We start from the raw sequence: 15,402 nt of genomic DNA, 5'->3' as shown, positions 1-15,402 counted from the left end.
CCATGTGGCCAGGCTGGGCTGGTTCGGGCCCTGCCAAGGGGCCGGGCCCCTTCCCAGGGAGCCTGCAGGGCCCTGTCCCAGCTGGGCCAGTTTCCCTTCCCAGCATGGTCAGGCTGGCCCACGGCTGGAATTAAATGCAGTATGGGCCTGAGACCAGCCATGCTGCCACCGCGGCTGCCGCTGTTCTGGCTGGGCACCCTGAGATCCTGGCATAGCCTCCAGCATGACCTGAATCTATCACTGTGACTGCTTTGGCCATCATGACCATCCACAGGCCCCAGGCGAGATATTAACTCTTTCACTGCAGAGATGAAACTTGCAAAACATCAATCCTCTCTCGAGTGAGGAAAGAGGACAGAGTGAAGACACATAGAGAAACAACATGAAGACACCAAGGTCAGTAAAGAAGGAGTCAAGTCCCAGATGGGAGGAGAATGAGTAGATGCCTTAGGCTGAAACTTTTGTAAAGCCATGGTGATGGACTGTGATACACTAGAATATCTGTTTCATTCATGAAAAAAACATGGGGGGATGGAGTGTTCGAATTGTAGGCATGAGCAAAGGCATTCATGCTGAAGCAAGTCAATGTTGAAGTAGCTGTGATTTCATGAGAAGCTTGAACAGAGACAGAGATGAAAGTGATGAAGACCCTTTGCCCCCAGGGAAAGAAGAAGACCTCTGTTCCCAGAGATGAAGATGATCTCAGAGACAGATGAAGAGAACCTTTGCTTTTGAACAACTCATCCTTAAAATAGTACCCCATAAGTTTGATATGGCCCATGAATGCAACTGTGGAAAGGCTGCATGAGATGGGAGGGACTTCATGAATGCAGATTTCCAGGCAGCTGCTATTCGTGGAAATTGAAGTCACGAGAGAACTGTTTCTTGTGGAGAAGTCTCCATGACATGGCAAGAGAAACTCCTCTCCCCAAGTTAACTGATGAAAGACTATTTTAGAGGTGGTAAACTGATCAAAGTCTCAGGTTTTGTCTCGGTACTTTGTCAATGGGAAAGGAAAGAGGAGTTGGGGAGGAGGAGAAGTGTTCTGAAGGTTTTATTCTGATTCTTATTATTTTTTTTTTTCTTTCAGTTCTGTTTAAATAAAGTGTTCTTTATACCCTTTAAAGTTTTGAGCCTGCTTTGCTCCTCTCCTAATCCTATCCCACAGCAGAAAAGGAGTAATTAATTCTCGTGGGTGCCCTGGCATTTGACCAGCACTCAACCCACTACATTATTTGGTGCATTTCCAGGAAACTCAAATTGACAAACCAAAACCACTACACAGAGATTTACTGTGAACTTAATACAGCAGAAAAGAGGCCGTCCAGGAAGTCCTTAGAGTGTGTGGAGGACAACTTTTTGCCACATCTGGTGAATGAGCCCACCAGGGGAGGGACTATGTTAGACCTGTTGTTTGCAAATAGAGATGGGCTGGTGGGAGATGTGGTGGTTGGAGTCCGTCTGGGACACAGTGATCGTGAAATTATAGAGTTCTTGACATTTGGTGAAATGCAGAGGAACATCAGTAAGACTCTTACACTGAACTTCCAGGGGGCAGACTTTGGCCTATTTAGGAGACTTATTCAGAGGTTTCCTTGGGAAGCCCCTGGACTCCAACATCTCGAGCCCACCCAGGGACGCCAGTTGTTGGGGGCTTTCCCCGACATTCAGGTGGTTTCAGGGTCTTTTGCTCTCTTGCACAGCTCCGAGCTAAGCTGAAGGAAGAGACGGAGTTCTCAGGTTTAGATTTTTTAATGTTGCATACTTCGTTTATTGTTTCTTATCTTACAATTTTCTCGGAGTCCGACAAGATGTTCGCAGCTGCATGGATTCCTCACGTCTCCCCCCGAGCTGGGTTGTCCTTATCTTTTATACTAATTGCTACGTATTTCTTGTTTACTATTTCTTACCAATGTCTATCACTATTACTAAAAAGGTCATCTTTACTTTGACCCAATCCTCACTAACTACTTTGTGCCACGTCAATGCAGCAATGGAGTGAGGGAAGGAGAAGAAGAAGGAGACAACGCCCCAGATTCTCCATCTTGTCCCCATTCACTTCAATGCTAGGAACCTAAAATTACTATTTTCTCACCCTGTGATAAGCTAAACTACTATTTTTTCACATTCTTGTGGCCTGTAAACCTTCTCTCAGTGTAGGAAGTTTTTCCTATGGACTAAAATCAAAGCCAGTGTCTCTCTGAGCTCTGGGCTGGGGTCCCAGACCCCCCTGCCCAGGTCCCTGACCCTCCAGGGCAACCAAAGGAATGCCCTGGACTCCAACATCAAGCAGCCACTAAAAACAAAGGAGTCCAGGAAAGCTGGGTGTGCTTCAAAACAGAGATCTTGAGGGCACAGGAGCAGACTGTCCCTGTGTCCCAAAAGATGAGTTGATGAGGCAAACATCTAGCCTGGATGGGCAAGGAGGTTTCAAAAGAATTTAGGAATAAAAAGAGGATGTATCATCTTTGGAAGGAGGGTCAGGTCTCTCAGGGAGTATTTAAGGGGCCTGCTAGGGCATGTAGGAAAAAAATTGAGAGGCCAAAGCTCAGTTAGAACTCAATTTGGCAACTTTTGTAAAGGATAATAAAATTTTTTTATAAATATATTAACGGCAAAAGGAAAGGTAAGACCAACCTTTGTTCTCTACTGGATACAGGAGGGAACTTAGGAACTGCAGATGGGGAGAAGGTGGAAATGTTTAACACCTTCTTTGCCTTGGTCTTTAGTGGGAAGATGTCTTGTCCTCAGAACAACTGTCCTCCTGGGTTGTTAGATGGTGTCAGGGAGCAGAATGGTGCCCCTGTAATCCCAGAGGCAGCAGTCAGAGAACTGCGGAGCTGCTTGGATGTTCATAAATCTATGCGCCCAGATGGGACCATCCCAGGGTGATGAGGGAGCTGACAGATGAGCTTGGGAAGCTTCTCTCCATCATTTACCAACTGTCCTGGCTCACTGGTGAGGTTCCAGATGACTGGAAACTGGCCAATGTGACACCCATTCACAAGAAGGGTAGGAAGGAGGATCCTGGTAATTATAGGCCAGTCAGCCTTACCTCAGTACCCGGTAGGGTAATGAAACAGTTTATACTGAGTCTCATCACACAGAATTTGCAGGATGGCCGAGGGCTCAGGCCCAGCCAGCATGGATTTAGGAGGGGTAGGTTGTGTTTGACCAACCTGGTCTCCTTTTATGACCACGTAACCCACCTAGTGGATGCAGGAAAGGCTGTGGATGTTGTCTACCTGGACTTCAGCAAGGCCTTTGACACTGTCTCCCACAGCATACTCCTGGAAAAGCTGTCAGCCCATGGCTTGGACAGGAGCACTCTTTGCTGGGTTAGGAACTGGCTGGATGGCTGGGCCTGGAGAGTGGTGGTGAACGGAGCTGCATCCAGCTGGTGGCCAGTCACTAGTGGTGTTCCTCAAGGATCTGTGCTGGGGCCAGTTCTGTTCAATATTTTTATTGATGACATGGATGAGGGTATTGAGTCTCTCATTAGTAAATTTGTGGATGACAGTAAGCTGGGACCGTGTGTCAATCTGTTGGAAGGTAGGAGGGCTCTGCAGAGAGACCTTGAATGGTTGGATAGATGGGCAGAGTCCAATAAGATGAAGTTTAATAAGTCCAAGTGCTGAGTCCTGCATTTTGGCCACAATAACATCCTGCACCTTTATAGGCTGGGGACGGTGTGACTGGACAGTGCTCAGGTGAAAAGGGACCTGGGGGTAGTGGTCAACAACTGACTGAACATGAGCCAGCAGTGTGCCCTGGTGGCCAAGAAGGCCAATGGCATCCTGGCCTGTATCAGGAATGGTGTGGCCAGCAGGAGCAGGGAGGTCATTCTTCCCCTGTACTCGGCACTGGTCAGGCCACACCTTGAGTATTGTGTCCACTTCTGGGCCCCTCAGTTTAGGAAGGACATTGAGATGCTTGAGTGCGTCTGGAGGAGGGAAACAAGGTTAGTGGGGGGCTTGGAACACAAACCCTATGAAGAACGACTGAGGGAGCTGGGTTTCTTTAGCATGGAGAAAAGGAGAGTCAGAGGTAACCTTATCACTCTCTACAACTTCCTGAAAGGTGGTTGTAGTCAGGTGGGGGTTGGTCTCTTTCTCCAGGCAGCAACTGACAGAATGAGAAGACAGTCTTAAGATACTCCAAGGGAAATATAGGTTGGATATTAGGAAAATGTTTTTTATGGAAAGAGCGATAAAGTGCTGGAATTGTTTTCCCAGGAAGGTGGTGGAGTCACCATCCCTGGATGTGTTTAAAAAAAGATTGGATATGGCACTCAGTGCCATGATTTAGTTGAGGTGTTAGGGCATGGGTTGGACTCAATGATCTTGAAGGTCTCTTCCAACCTAGTGATTCTGTGATAATATGATCTTCAGTCAAAACACTGTTAACCCTAGCAGAGTGTGAAAGACAAAAAGAAGCAAGGATAAAATAAGGGAAAAAAGAGAAATAGATCTCTCTCATGAGAGTAAAGCCCAGTTCTGTAAGGATCCAGTCAGGGAATTGATTAGACAGTTTAAAACTATTTTTATACTATTGGATGAATTCTAAGTCACAACCACATCACAATTTTATTTCCATGAGGCCTGAATGAAAAACAAAAGTGGCGTGTACTGAACTTCAGTTCCTCTTATGTTTCTATGGTGGTAATATGGACTTGTGTTTCTATATTTCAGTACATATAATATTCCATGAGCATTTAAATATCCTCATGTGATGAGCTGATTGAATGCACAAGCTATTGAAGTAATTGTAAGTGTATGAACCAAACTGTGGAAGAGACTTTTTTTATTTTGAACTCTCATCTTAACATGCATAAAATCAGTAGATATCTATTTCATAGACTAAAATCCTTTTTTAACCACAAACTTCGCCGCAAATATTCAGAGCTTAGACATTAAAAGAGAATCATATGTTTTAAGAGTGGTTGCTTGTTATGGACTAGGAGCACTTGTTTTTCAAATCAGGAAGTTTTTTTTCAAATATGACTGTATTTATAACAATTTACTTGATTGATGGATAAATTATGTGAATTTTTGTAAAAAAAAAAAAAGGAGATGGTGTTTGTTGTGGGGAGGGAAAGGTTGTGTGGTTGCATGCATGTGTAGGAAAAGTGATGCTTTTCTGTTTTGTTTGTGGCAGTGCGGGGTTAAAATAACAGTTTTCAATAAGCAGAAAGACTGGCTGTATGATGTCTGCTGAGCTTTATTCACAGTATGCATCTGGAGTGCCTCTTTGGGCATCCTGGGTCTCTTAGAGAACAACTGCATACAGTCCCATTTAATTTATAGAACAAAAGAGAAAATGACCCAGAGATGTCACATAGTTCCCTTTGGGGAGAACACATCATTATTAATGAGGGAATAATTAATTCACTTTCCTCAGGCCCAACTGGGCTGGTATTCCAGACCAGGGCCCACAGGGGAAAACACCAGACTGCTGCACCAGTCCGGCTCATGGTTCCAAGCATGATTAAGGCAACCCTCAGAGATTTGGCTAAAGTTAAGAAGGGAAAAGTTTTAAAAGGAAAAAGGCAGATGATATCACCGTGGTTGTACTGGGCTCCTTCAAGGAGGGGTGTTGCTTGTGGTCAGTCTATTTTCTGACTGCTTGATCAACAGCTCAGGGTGAAAGGCCATGTGAATCTTTATGCTGTCCCCATGTGTTGCCCGATCCGAAGAAAGCACAAACAACCGAAGTCGTTTATGCGGTGCTTTATTGAGGGCCCGGGAGTCTGTGGACTAGTGTCCAAAGACAAGACCCCATCTTTACTGAAAAATCACAGGGTTTTTATATGTTTCTTTACATGATTTCTTCATCATTACAAATTCTTACTTCACTTTTACCACCTGGTACAATTATCTTTCTGACATTTAGGTTTCTGCCAAAGGTACATTCCCTAGATAAATGGATACACTCCTTATCATAATTAGCTACACTGCTTACATTACAAAATCTGCTATAAAGTTCATCTGCAGGTTACATGCGGCCTACCAAGCCTTAGCATGACTACTACTACTAATGTCAACTACTGTCAACTACTGTCAATTCTTAACATTTGCTACTAACTTAATACAGTTTATTGAATAAGATGAATGTGATGGCAACATAATTCCCCCCTTTTGAGCATTCTTCAGTCTTCTGCAAGAATGCTCAACTCTTAGTTATCGTTGGGTCTTTCAAATGCTGGATTTTCTCGCCCGACGGCAATTTCATACTTCGGAGGAGGCGGGTACTTCTCATTATCTCTTGTTAAGGCCTTCATCACTCTTCTGGTGCGTCTTGTTTCTCTTTCAATGACTCCTAAAACACACTTATACACTAACCAAATAATTAGTAGTAGGACTGCAAATAACAGAACATTCTGTATCACTGACGACACCCATCCAGAAACTGAAAGTCCTAAAGATTCAAAAATTTCTCCAATCCAATTGTGTTGTGCCTCCTTCTCAATGTCTCTTGTTTTAAATTCAATTGTTTCTAATTGAGAAATATCTTTTTCTACTTCTAAAGTCACGTTTGGAATATGGATGCAACAATGGTCAATCTTTGTTTTTAAATACTGACACACACCATGCTCTTTTAACAATAGCATATCTAAGGCCATCCTATTCTGCAAAGTCATTCGGGATGTGGCTTGCAATTGTGAATTTATATCTTTGAATCCTTTCTTAGTGGCTGCTGCTAATCTTTCAGTTTGCCCTAGCAATTTGTACAGCATTTCTCTGTTCCTAAAAGCAGCTACAGGTGTAAAGAGTGATTCTAGAACCCACCCAATTGCAACTCCAGCGTCAGGTTCGTGCCATTCATCTTCAATTGGTACGTCATCTCCAATTTCCCGTTTCATTCTTCCTCTAATTTCTTCCCAAGTTAAATTTGACTCTTTCCAAAAGGGGCATAATGTGGGAACCCCTAATGTTATCTGGGTTACCGGGCCGTCTACTGGCATATGAGTAGTCCAATGTCCATGTCCTGTCACCCAGACTAGGTTCCCGGGACTTCTTACAGTAGTAGTTTTACAATCCCATCGGCCCCTAATCTTTCCTTTAAGTGAATGGTTATATCCCCTACACTCACATCCCCATTGTAACAAAATTTTTACTGGCTCTATCCCTATTTGATTTTTAGTATCACAAGTAAGAACTTGAGAACAATTCCATAACCCTACTGCTCTCCCCTTCTGGCGAAACTTGTCTTTCTGCGATGATTTCTTTCCATAGTCTTGTTCTCTTTTTCCCTTCCATTCTATGCACCAGTTTACCTTTCCTAAGTAACTATATGTTTCTAACAAGCTGGGTCCCCAAATACTTTTCCATTCTTCCATGGTGGTTATTTTAGTATCATTTTGACATACCTCTTCTTTCTCATATCTGTTTTTCCATACCCTAGATACTTGGCAAGGATACGTTGTCTTTTCAGGTATTACTAAACACCTTCTTGGTATCTGTGGGTGATCCCATGCATAATAACCTGGCATCTGTTCACACTGCTCTTTGGATACTCTAGACGAACTTAAGATTGCACATACAGTTACCCATTCCCCTTTTTCCTTGGTTTCAACTTTGCAATTCCACGTAACATTTACAGTGGCATTCGGCAATTGTCCCACAGGAACAATTCCCCATGGGATTGGTTCTCCTGCTGCTTTTGGGAGTGGCAAGCATGCTGTAATTCGGGATACGTTTTGCACCATTCCAAAATCTCTGATTAATCCTACTACTAGGTTCTCATGACCTTTCCTATCTAGATCCGTTTCTATCTCGGGCTGTCCCGTCCCTTCCATTACTTGCCTTGTCACTCTTCTTCTCTGAACCTTTGCTCTTCGTGCATCCTTATCCCAAACCGTGACTATATTGGCACCTTTCTTCCAGGTTGCTTGTATATTCTGGACTTCAGTTTTCTGGTCATTCGCTACAAAACAGGTCAGGTTCACATCTATTCCATTTATGACATCCACCACTGGTTCGGTAGCTGCAACTACAACAGAACCATTAATAAGAATTGGTTTCGTTATTTCCAGTAACAATATAATCAAAAATGCTACTTTCTGCGAAAAATCATCTGCGTTGGGGAGACCAGCTGGGTTTCCCATTGTGCAGGGACTTTCTTGACTCGAGTGTAATGGATCCATGAGTCGATTCCTTCGACCTTTACTGCCGTATAGGTTGTTAGGATCACTTGCCGGGGCCCGTCCCATGTTTCCTTCAAGGGATGTGTGGACCAATTCTTCACATATACTCGGTCTCCTGGTTGAATGTCATGCACCGGGTTCTCTAGTGGCATAGGTCGATTCCACTGCAGGGCTCCCCTTAAGGCATTAAGAGTTTTGTTTAATGACATGACATAACTAAATATTGTCTGATCCCCTTGCACATGCAAATCTCCTTTCAACACGTTAGCATGGTATGGTTTCCCATATAGGATTTCATATGGGCTAACTCCCAATCGCTCCCTGGGTTTAATTCTGATTCTGAGCAATGCTAATGGCAATGCCTGTGGCCATTGTATTTTTGCCTCTTGACAAATTTTCTTAACTTGTCCCTTAATTGTTTGATTCATCCGCTCTACCTGGCCACTGGATTGAGGTCGCCAAGGGGTGTGTAGGTCCCAAGATATATCTAGCATCCTAGCAACCTCTTGTACTATTCCTGCTATAAAATGTGGACCTCTATCTGAGGACAATCCCAACGGCACCCCAAATCTAGGAATGATTTCCTTCAACAGTGTTTTGACTACTTCCTTCGCTTGATTTGTTCGACAAGGAAAAGCTTCAGGCCAGCCTGAAAAAGTGCATACATACACTAAAAGATACTTATAGTTCTGTGCTTTTGGTAATTCTGAAAAATCTACTTGCCAGTAATCTCCTGGTTCGGGCCCCACTTGTAATTTCCCTAACTGGATCTGTTTCCTAACTATTGGGTTGTTCTTCAAACAGGTTGGACACATGGCATTCACCCGTTTTGCCAATGTTAACATCTGGTTAGAAATTACTTCTCTTTTTAGAAATTTTACTAATGCTTCTGCTCCCCAATGGCATTTGTTATGTTCAGTTTCTAAAATAGTTTTCATAATTCGGGTGGGGACTACAACTTGTCCCATACTTGTTACATACCATCCAGTTGCATTCTTTTGCGCTAGCAGCAGTGAGGCTAGTTTTTCATCATCTGGAGAATACTTTGGTTCCTGGATCAAATGTGGAGTTACAGGACTCACCTTAGTAGGTATCAAGGCCATTTGGGTCCATACTTCTTTGGACGCTCTTCGTGCTGTGATATCAGCTAGTCTATTTCCTTGATAGATCTTCCCTTCTTCCTTCTGATGACCCCTCACATGCATTACCGCAACCTTCTCGGGTTGGTGTACTGCGTCTAGCAAGGCTAGAATTTCAGTTCTATATTTGATAGCAGTTCCTTGAGAGTTCAACAACCCTCGTTCCTTCCACAGGGCACCATGAATGTGCACCACCCCAAAGGCATATTTAGAATCAGTCCATATATTCACTTTCTTTCCTGAGCTCAGCATTAGGGCTCTAGTGAGTCCAATAATTTCAGCTCGCTGAGCGGAGGTTCCAGGGGTCAAGGCCTTTGCCTCTACTACGGTTGTAGCTGTTACCACTGCATATCCCGCATACCTGGTACCACTTTCCACAAAGCTGGACCCATCAGTAAACAGTTCCCAATCCGGGTTCTCCATTGGGACATCCTTCAAATCAATTCGGCTGGCATACACTTGTTCAATCACCTCTATGCAGTCATGTGCTAGTTCTCCTTCTTCCTGCTCACTGCGGAGAAATTCTGCTGGGTTAATATGATTAGTCATTTTTAAATCCACATCATCCTGTTCTCTCAGAATTGCTTGGTATTGTAGCATCCTGCTGGATGAAAGCCAGTGACCCCCCTTTTGTTCCAAAACTGCCAGTACCATGTGAGGCACAAATACCTCTATTTTCCTCCCCAAAGTCAATTTCCTGGCCTCCTGGATAAGGATCACTGTGGCCGTAACTGCCCGCAAGCATGACGGCCAACCAGCACTTACTGCATCCAGTTGCTTCGAAAAATATCCTACTGGACGTTTCCATGAACCGAGTCTCTGGGCTAGCACTCCCAGCGCTAATTTCTGCCTCTCATTCACGTATAACTGAAAGTCTTTATTTAAGTCGGGAAGGCCTAACGCCGGAGCTTCTTTCAGGGCCTGTTTCAGGTCTTCAAAGGCCTTTTTCCTCTGTCGATCCCAGTTTAGCCGTGGTTCCTTCAAAGCTTCATATAATGGTTTAGCTATAAGTCCAAAATTCAAAATCCACAACCTGCACCACCCCACCATTCCTAGAAAAGACCTTAATTCCTGATGGTTCCTGGGAAGGGGAATAGCACAAATTGCTTCCACTCGATTGACTCCCAACCGTCTCTGTCCTTGGGTGATTTCGCATCCCAAATAGATTACACTTTCCTTTAGTAACTGCGCTTTCTCCTTTGACACTCGGTAGCCAGCCTGACCCAGCATGTTCAATAGAGCAATAGTCAATTTCAAACACGTTTCTTTTTCTTCTGTTGCTAGAAAGATATCGTCTACATACTGGAGAATGACATAAGAGAGAGGTGACTCTCTTACCTCGGTAGTCTTCCATTCTTCTAATTCTTTTGCCAATTGATTTCCAAATATCGTTGGACTGTTTTTAAAACCTTGAGGCAGGCGAGACCAGGTGAGTTGTCTCTTCCTTCCAGTGTCAGGACTTTCCCATTCGAATGCAAAATATTTTCTACTTTCCAATGCCAGAGGGATGCAGAAGAAAGCATCTTTCAAATCAACAACAGAAAACCATTTAAACTTTTCTGACACAGATGTTAATAGAGTATATGGATTGGCAACTACTGGGTGAATGTCTTTTACAATCTTATTGATTGCCCTTAAGTCCTGCACTAACCGGTACTTACCATTTGGTTTCTTAACTGGAAAAATAGGAGTGTTAAATTCTGATTCACATTCCTGCAAAATCCCTTGTGTTAAAAATTGAGTTATCAAAGGAGCAACGCCTTTCCTAGCTTCTAATGTAATTGGGTATTGTTTTATTTTGACTGGCTCTTTTCCTTCCTTTAATTCTACTACCACCGGCTGAGCAGCCTTTGATTTACCAGGGCTCCCCGTCTCCCATACCCAAGGTACTACAGCCTGATCCACTTCAATGGGAATAGGAGAGGGATCAATTTCTTTTATTACAAACAGTTTAGCAATTTCTTCTCCCGGAACCTCTAATTTTACCCTTCCATGCTCAAATATGATTTTGACATTCAATAATGACAATAAATCTCTGCCCAATAATGGTTTGGGGCAATTAGGCATATACAAAAACTGATGGTCTAACTCCTTTCCTCCAAATTTCAAGTTTAATGGTTGTAAAAAGGGTCTTTCTTCCAATTGTCCTGTTGCTCCCACTACCTGTATGGTAGTATTGCTAATAGGTCCCAGTCTTTTATTTAAAACCGAATATGATGCCCCAGTATCAACAATAAATTCTTCTGGTTCTCCATCAATGTCAATTCTGACTTTTATATCCTGCTCTAGTCAGCTTTGATTCTGATAGTTTCCCAAAACTAATGCTTGGGCGACACCTTCTGGATTCATGGGGTGACCTGCTGAACTATTCACTGGCGCTCCTGGCATTCCTCCCAGTCCAGCTTTTACTGGACACTCATTTTTCCAGTGTCCTATCTGACGACAGAACGCACACTGATTGGGAGCAATCCCTCCTTGCTGGGGACCAGAAGGGGCTATCCCCCGTCCTCCGAATCCAATATTCTGAAAGCCTGCCCTGCCGCGTCCAAAGCCACGACCGCGCCCAAAACCACCTCTGCCTCTTCCTCTGTCACCAGCTTGCTGCATTATAGCTAATATATTCGCCTGCTGTTTCTTGGCCGTTTCTTTCTCTCTATTATTGTAAACTTTCCAAGCCACTTCCAACATTTTATCCAAGTCTCAAGTTTCATGTCCCTCTAATTTCTGCAATTTCTTACGTATATCCTCCTGTGTCTGACCCAGAAAGATTAAGGCAAGCTGCAATTTTCCTGCTTCACTGTCAATTTCCAAATCAGTGAAGCGTCTAGCAGTTTCCTTAAGTCGCTCTAAAAATGCTGAGGGTGATTCATTCTTATCTTGTTTAACTGTATACAATTTTGACCAATTTATAGTTTTAGGCATTCCAGTCCTGATTCCTTCTACTAACAATTCCTGATATTCCCTAATAGCTTCCCTCCCTGCAACCCCGTTCGGATTCCATCCCGGATCATCACTTGGTACTAGTTCATTTACGGTTGTTCCTCCAGCTAAATGCAGTCTAATCATTTCTCGAGCGCGCTCTTTCATTGCCCGCAACACTATCTCCTTTTCAGTGGAATCCATTAAGGTATCTAACAAAACCTGCATGTCATTCCAATCTGGATTCTGGGTTTTAATAATCATTTTAACCACCCGTGCCACTCTTTCAGGATTCTCACGATAACTGCCTGCTGACTGTTTCCAAATCACCAGATCTCCTGGGGAGAAGGGTACTTTTACAAGCACTTTCTCTCCTTGGGGCCCCATAGCTTCCCTTAAAGGGGCGATAAGCTGGGGTTCCCCATAATTCTTACGTCCCTGTCTCGTTCGTGCCGCGAGCGGAGTATTTCGCTGATTTTGGGAAGAAACAGGGGAAGAGGTTGGAGAACGTATAGTAACCTTTTTAGTATTTCTTGGCTTTATCTCCTCCTCCTCCTCCGAACTGCTCTCTGGTAACGGTGGATACAAAGAGGAATGAGGTGAGACAGAGGGGAGGGGTGAAAAAGCAGGGGAGGGTGAGACAGCAGAAGGGGGGGGTGTAGCAGAAGTTGTACAGGGTGACACCATTAAGGATAAGTCCTCTTCTGGTCGAGAGTTAATGCTAAGCATTGGACACATTTAGATTTTTCTTTACAGCCTCCGCACCCAGATTCTTTCGTTTCTAATACCATTATTCCACATTCCGTCTGCCACTCCTTTTTACGGCGCAGTAAATAAAACAAGTCCAAATACTGTACCTCATCCCATTTTTCATTATCTTTTAAGTACTGCATTAATGAACTCAGAGTATCATAATCTATAGTACCATTTTCTGGCCAAGACGGCCCTTCTCGTTCATATTCTGGCCACCAATGATTACAATAATCAATCATCTTACTCCTACTCATCTCCTGGAAAAACCCTTCACTTTTCCATCTCTTCAATAAACATCCTAACGGGGTATTTCCCGGTATATTCTTATCGGACTGAACCATAGACTTAAATACTTCAAGCGGCATTTTGAACTGGTTTCACTTTCAACTGTACAGCAATTTCACAAACGAGCACAACAAAAAGCAGCAGCAGCAGCAGCAATCAGCCCAGCAATATACAAGCAATAATAACCACAAGCAATATTAGCAGCCTAACAGGAGAAACACCAGATAAATACCAGATAAATACCAGATAAATACCAGATAAATACCAGACCAAACCAACTTGCCGCTTCTCGACGCCGCGAGGGGCAAGTGCCGGACCTGCGCAGCTTTCGCCGCGTCTGACAGCCGGCGCCTAGGCTTCCCAGACCAACCAGACGTCTTAGCCCAACTCTGCGAGGATCGCCGCCTCGTCTTATGAGCAGGCACCCAGAACCAGAAAATAAAGCACCTTCGGGCTTACCTCTCGTGGTCGTCCGCTAGGCGCAGGGGTCGGGCACGAACCGATGACTCCCGAGAATCACTCGGTGCCGGCGTGGAGTGGATCAGAACGTGAACCGCCCCAGCCACCTTCGGAGTCCCATCTGGGTCGCCAGAAAACTGTTGCCCGATCCGAAGAAAGCACAAACAACCGAAGTCGTTTATGCGGTGCTTTATTGAGGGCCCGGGAGTCTGTGGACTAGCATCCAAAGACAAGACCCCATCTTTACTGAAAAATCACAGGGTTTTTATATGTTTCTTTACATGATTTCTTCATCATTACAAATTCTTACTTCACTTTTACCACCTGGTACAATTATCTTTCTGACATTTAGGTTTCTGCCAAAGGTACATTCCCTAGATAAATGGATACACTCCTTATCATAATTAGCTACACTGCTTACATTACAAAATCTGCTATAAAGTTCATCTGCAGGTTACATGCGGCCTACCAAGCCTTAGCATGACTACTACTACTAATGTCAACTACTGTCAACTACTGTCAATTCTTAACATTTGCTACTAACTTAATACAGTTTATTGAATAAGATGAATGTGATGGCAACACATGCAGTTAAATATGAAGAGGAGATTCCAGCAACCTGTTATTTGTTTTCTTGGCCTCCTCACAGCAAACCTTGGGGATCAAGGTGATGCTCCATGCATATAGGCATCCCCTGCCTGGGCAGATGGCAGGATCCAAGCATGCCTGCCATCCCTCGACTTTATTAAGAGGCGAACCTTGTTCAAAGGTATATGACAAGAAAACTGCTAGGCCACTTGTTCCTTCCATGTTTTATGCTGGTTATCTGTACATTGTGTGGACAGGGCCTTCACCTGGAGTTGGTAGGCAAGATGGAAACTTACCAACAAAAGAAACTGCTATATGTTGTCTGATTTTATTTTTTTAAGCACTGAGGAAAGGGATCAGGGAAGGTGGCTGGGGAAGGAGATCAGGACAGAGACACAGATGATATACCCCTTCACTTATTTTCTCTGAGTTCTCTGGGAAATCACCTGGCCTTGGCCCCAGGACCTGGTGGGTCTGGAACCCTGCACTGCTGTGCTGCATGGCTGCAGTGCCGGAGCAGGCACCAGCCCCACAGCCCTTTTCAGGACTTGCAGCATTGCCAGGCCTTAGCTACCCATTTGTATGCAAATGGCCCACGACAGCTTTCAAGACAAACTGAGGGGACCTGCAGTCCTTTCAGGGATGGAGCCTAGTTGAACAAATCCTTAAAAATGGGCTGTGGCCTGATAAACAACCTGGTAGGACAAACAGGATGGTGTCACCTCCTCCTACTCTCAGCTTCAAAGTGTGGATTCATTAACCCATCTCCTTTACTCACCATAACACCATAGGGCTGAGAGAATAATTACTTAAACTAAATTGGAAGCAGATGGCTCTATAAGGGGGCTGATGTTTCAATTGATTCCTCCAGAAGGACCACACAGAAAGAAACTGTTTAGTTTATGATGCTATTATGCAAAATTTTAATCTAGGGATAGATTTAGCCATATGTTATCTATTGGGAATTTAACTAAACCCTTATGTATTCAATTGCTTTTTATGCCACAGTGTCTCTATCCAGAAACGTTTTCTTATATATATTTCTTTGTTTCTGTTGGCAGATTTATATATTTTAATTTAGTTCTTAAAATATTATTTCTTCTCAAACATCTT

The 15,402-nt window shown here is 43.7% G+C and overlaps 2 protein-coding genes across 2 annotated transcripts; both read right to left on the bottom strand.

The window, feature by feature from the left end:
• Positions 1-5,817: 5,817 nt before the first annotated feature.
• Positions 5,818-13,812, bottom strand: LOC120764909 (uncharacterized). Its single transcript, XM_040089041.2, has 2 exons — positions 13,702-13,812; positions 5,818-8,323 (listed from the first exon to the last, which is right to left on the bottom strand). Exon 2 carries the CDS (start codon positions 8,210-8,212, stop codon positions 6,176-6,178), a length of 2,037 nt encoding a protein of 678 aa, XP_039944975.1. The 5' UTR covers positions 8,213-8,323; positions 13,702-13,812; the 3' UTR covers positions 5,818-6,175.
• On the bottom strand, positions 8,786-15,078 carry LOC131378753 (uncharacterized). The gene is made up of 6 exons (XM_058423933.1): positions 15,068-15,078; positions 13,702-13,947; positions 13,526-13,593; positions 10,509-11,381; positions 9,647-9,809; positions 8,786-8,795 (listed from the first exon to the last, which is right to left on the bottom strand). Exons 1-6 carry the CDS (start codon positions 15,076-15,078, stop codon positions 8,786-8,788), a joined length of 1,371 nt encoding a protein of 456 aa, XP_058279916.1.
• Between the last annotated feature and the right edge of the window lie 324 nt (positions 15,079-15,402).

The sequence above is a fragment of the Hirundo rustica genome, chromosome W (assembly GCF_015227805.2).
Source record: "Hirundo rustica isolate bHirRus1 chromosome W, bHirRus1.pri.v3, whole genome shotgun sequence".
Classification (NCBI taxonomy): domain Eukaryota; kingdom Metazoa; phylum Chordata; class Aves; order Passeriformes; family Hirundinidae; genus Hirundo; species Hirundo rustica.
The sequence above is the reverse complement of the archived record's forward strand: the minus strand, read 5'-3'. Positions and strand labels throughout refer to the sequence as shown.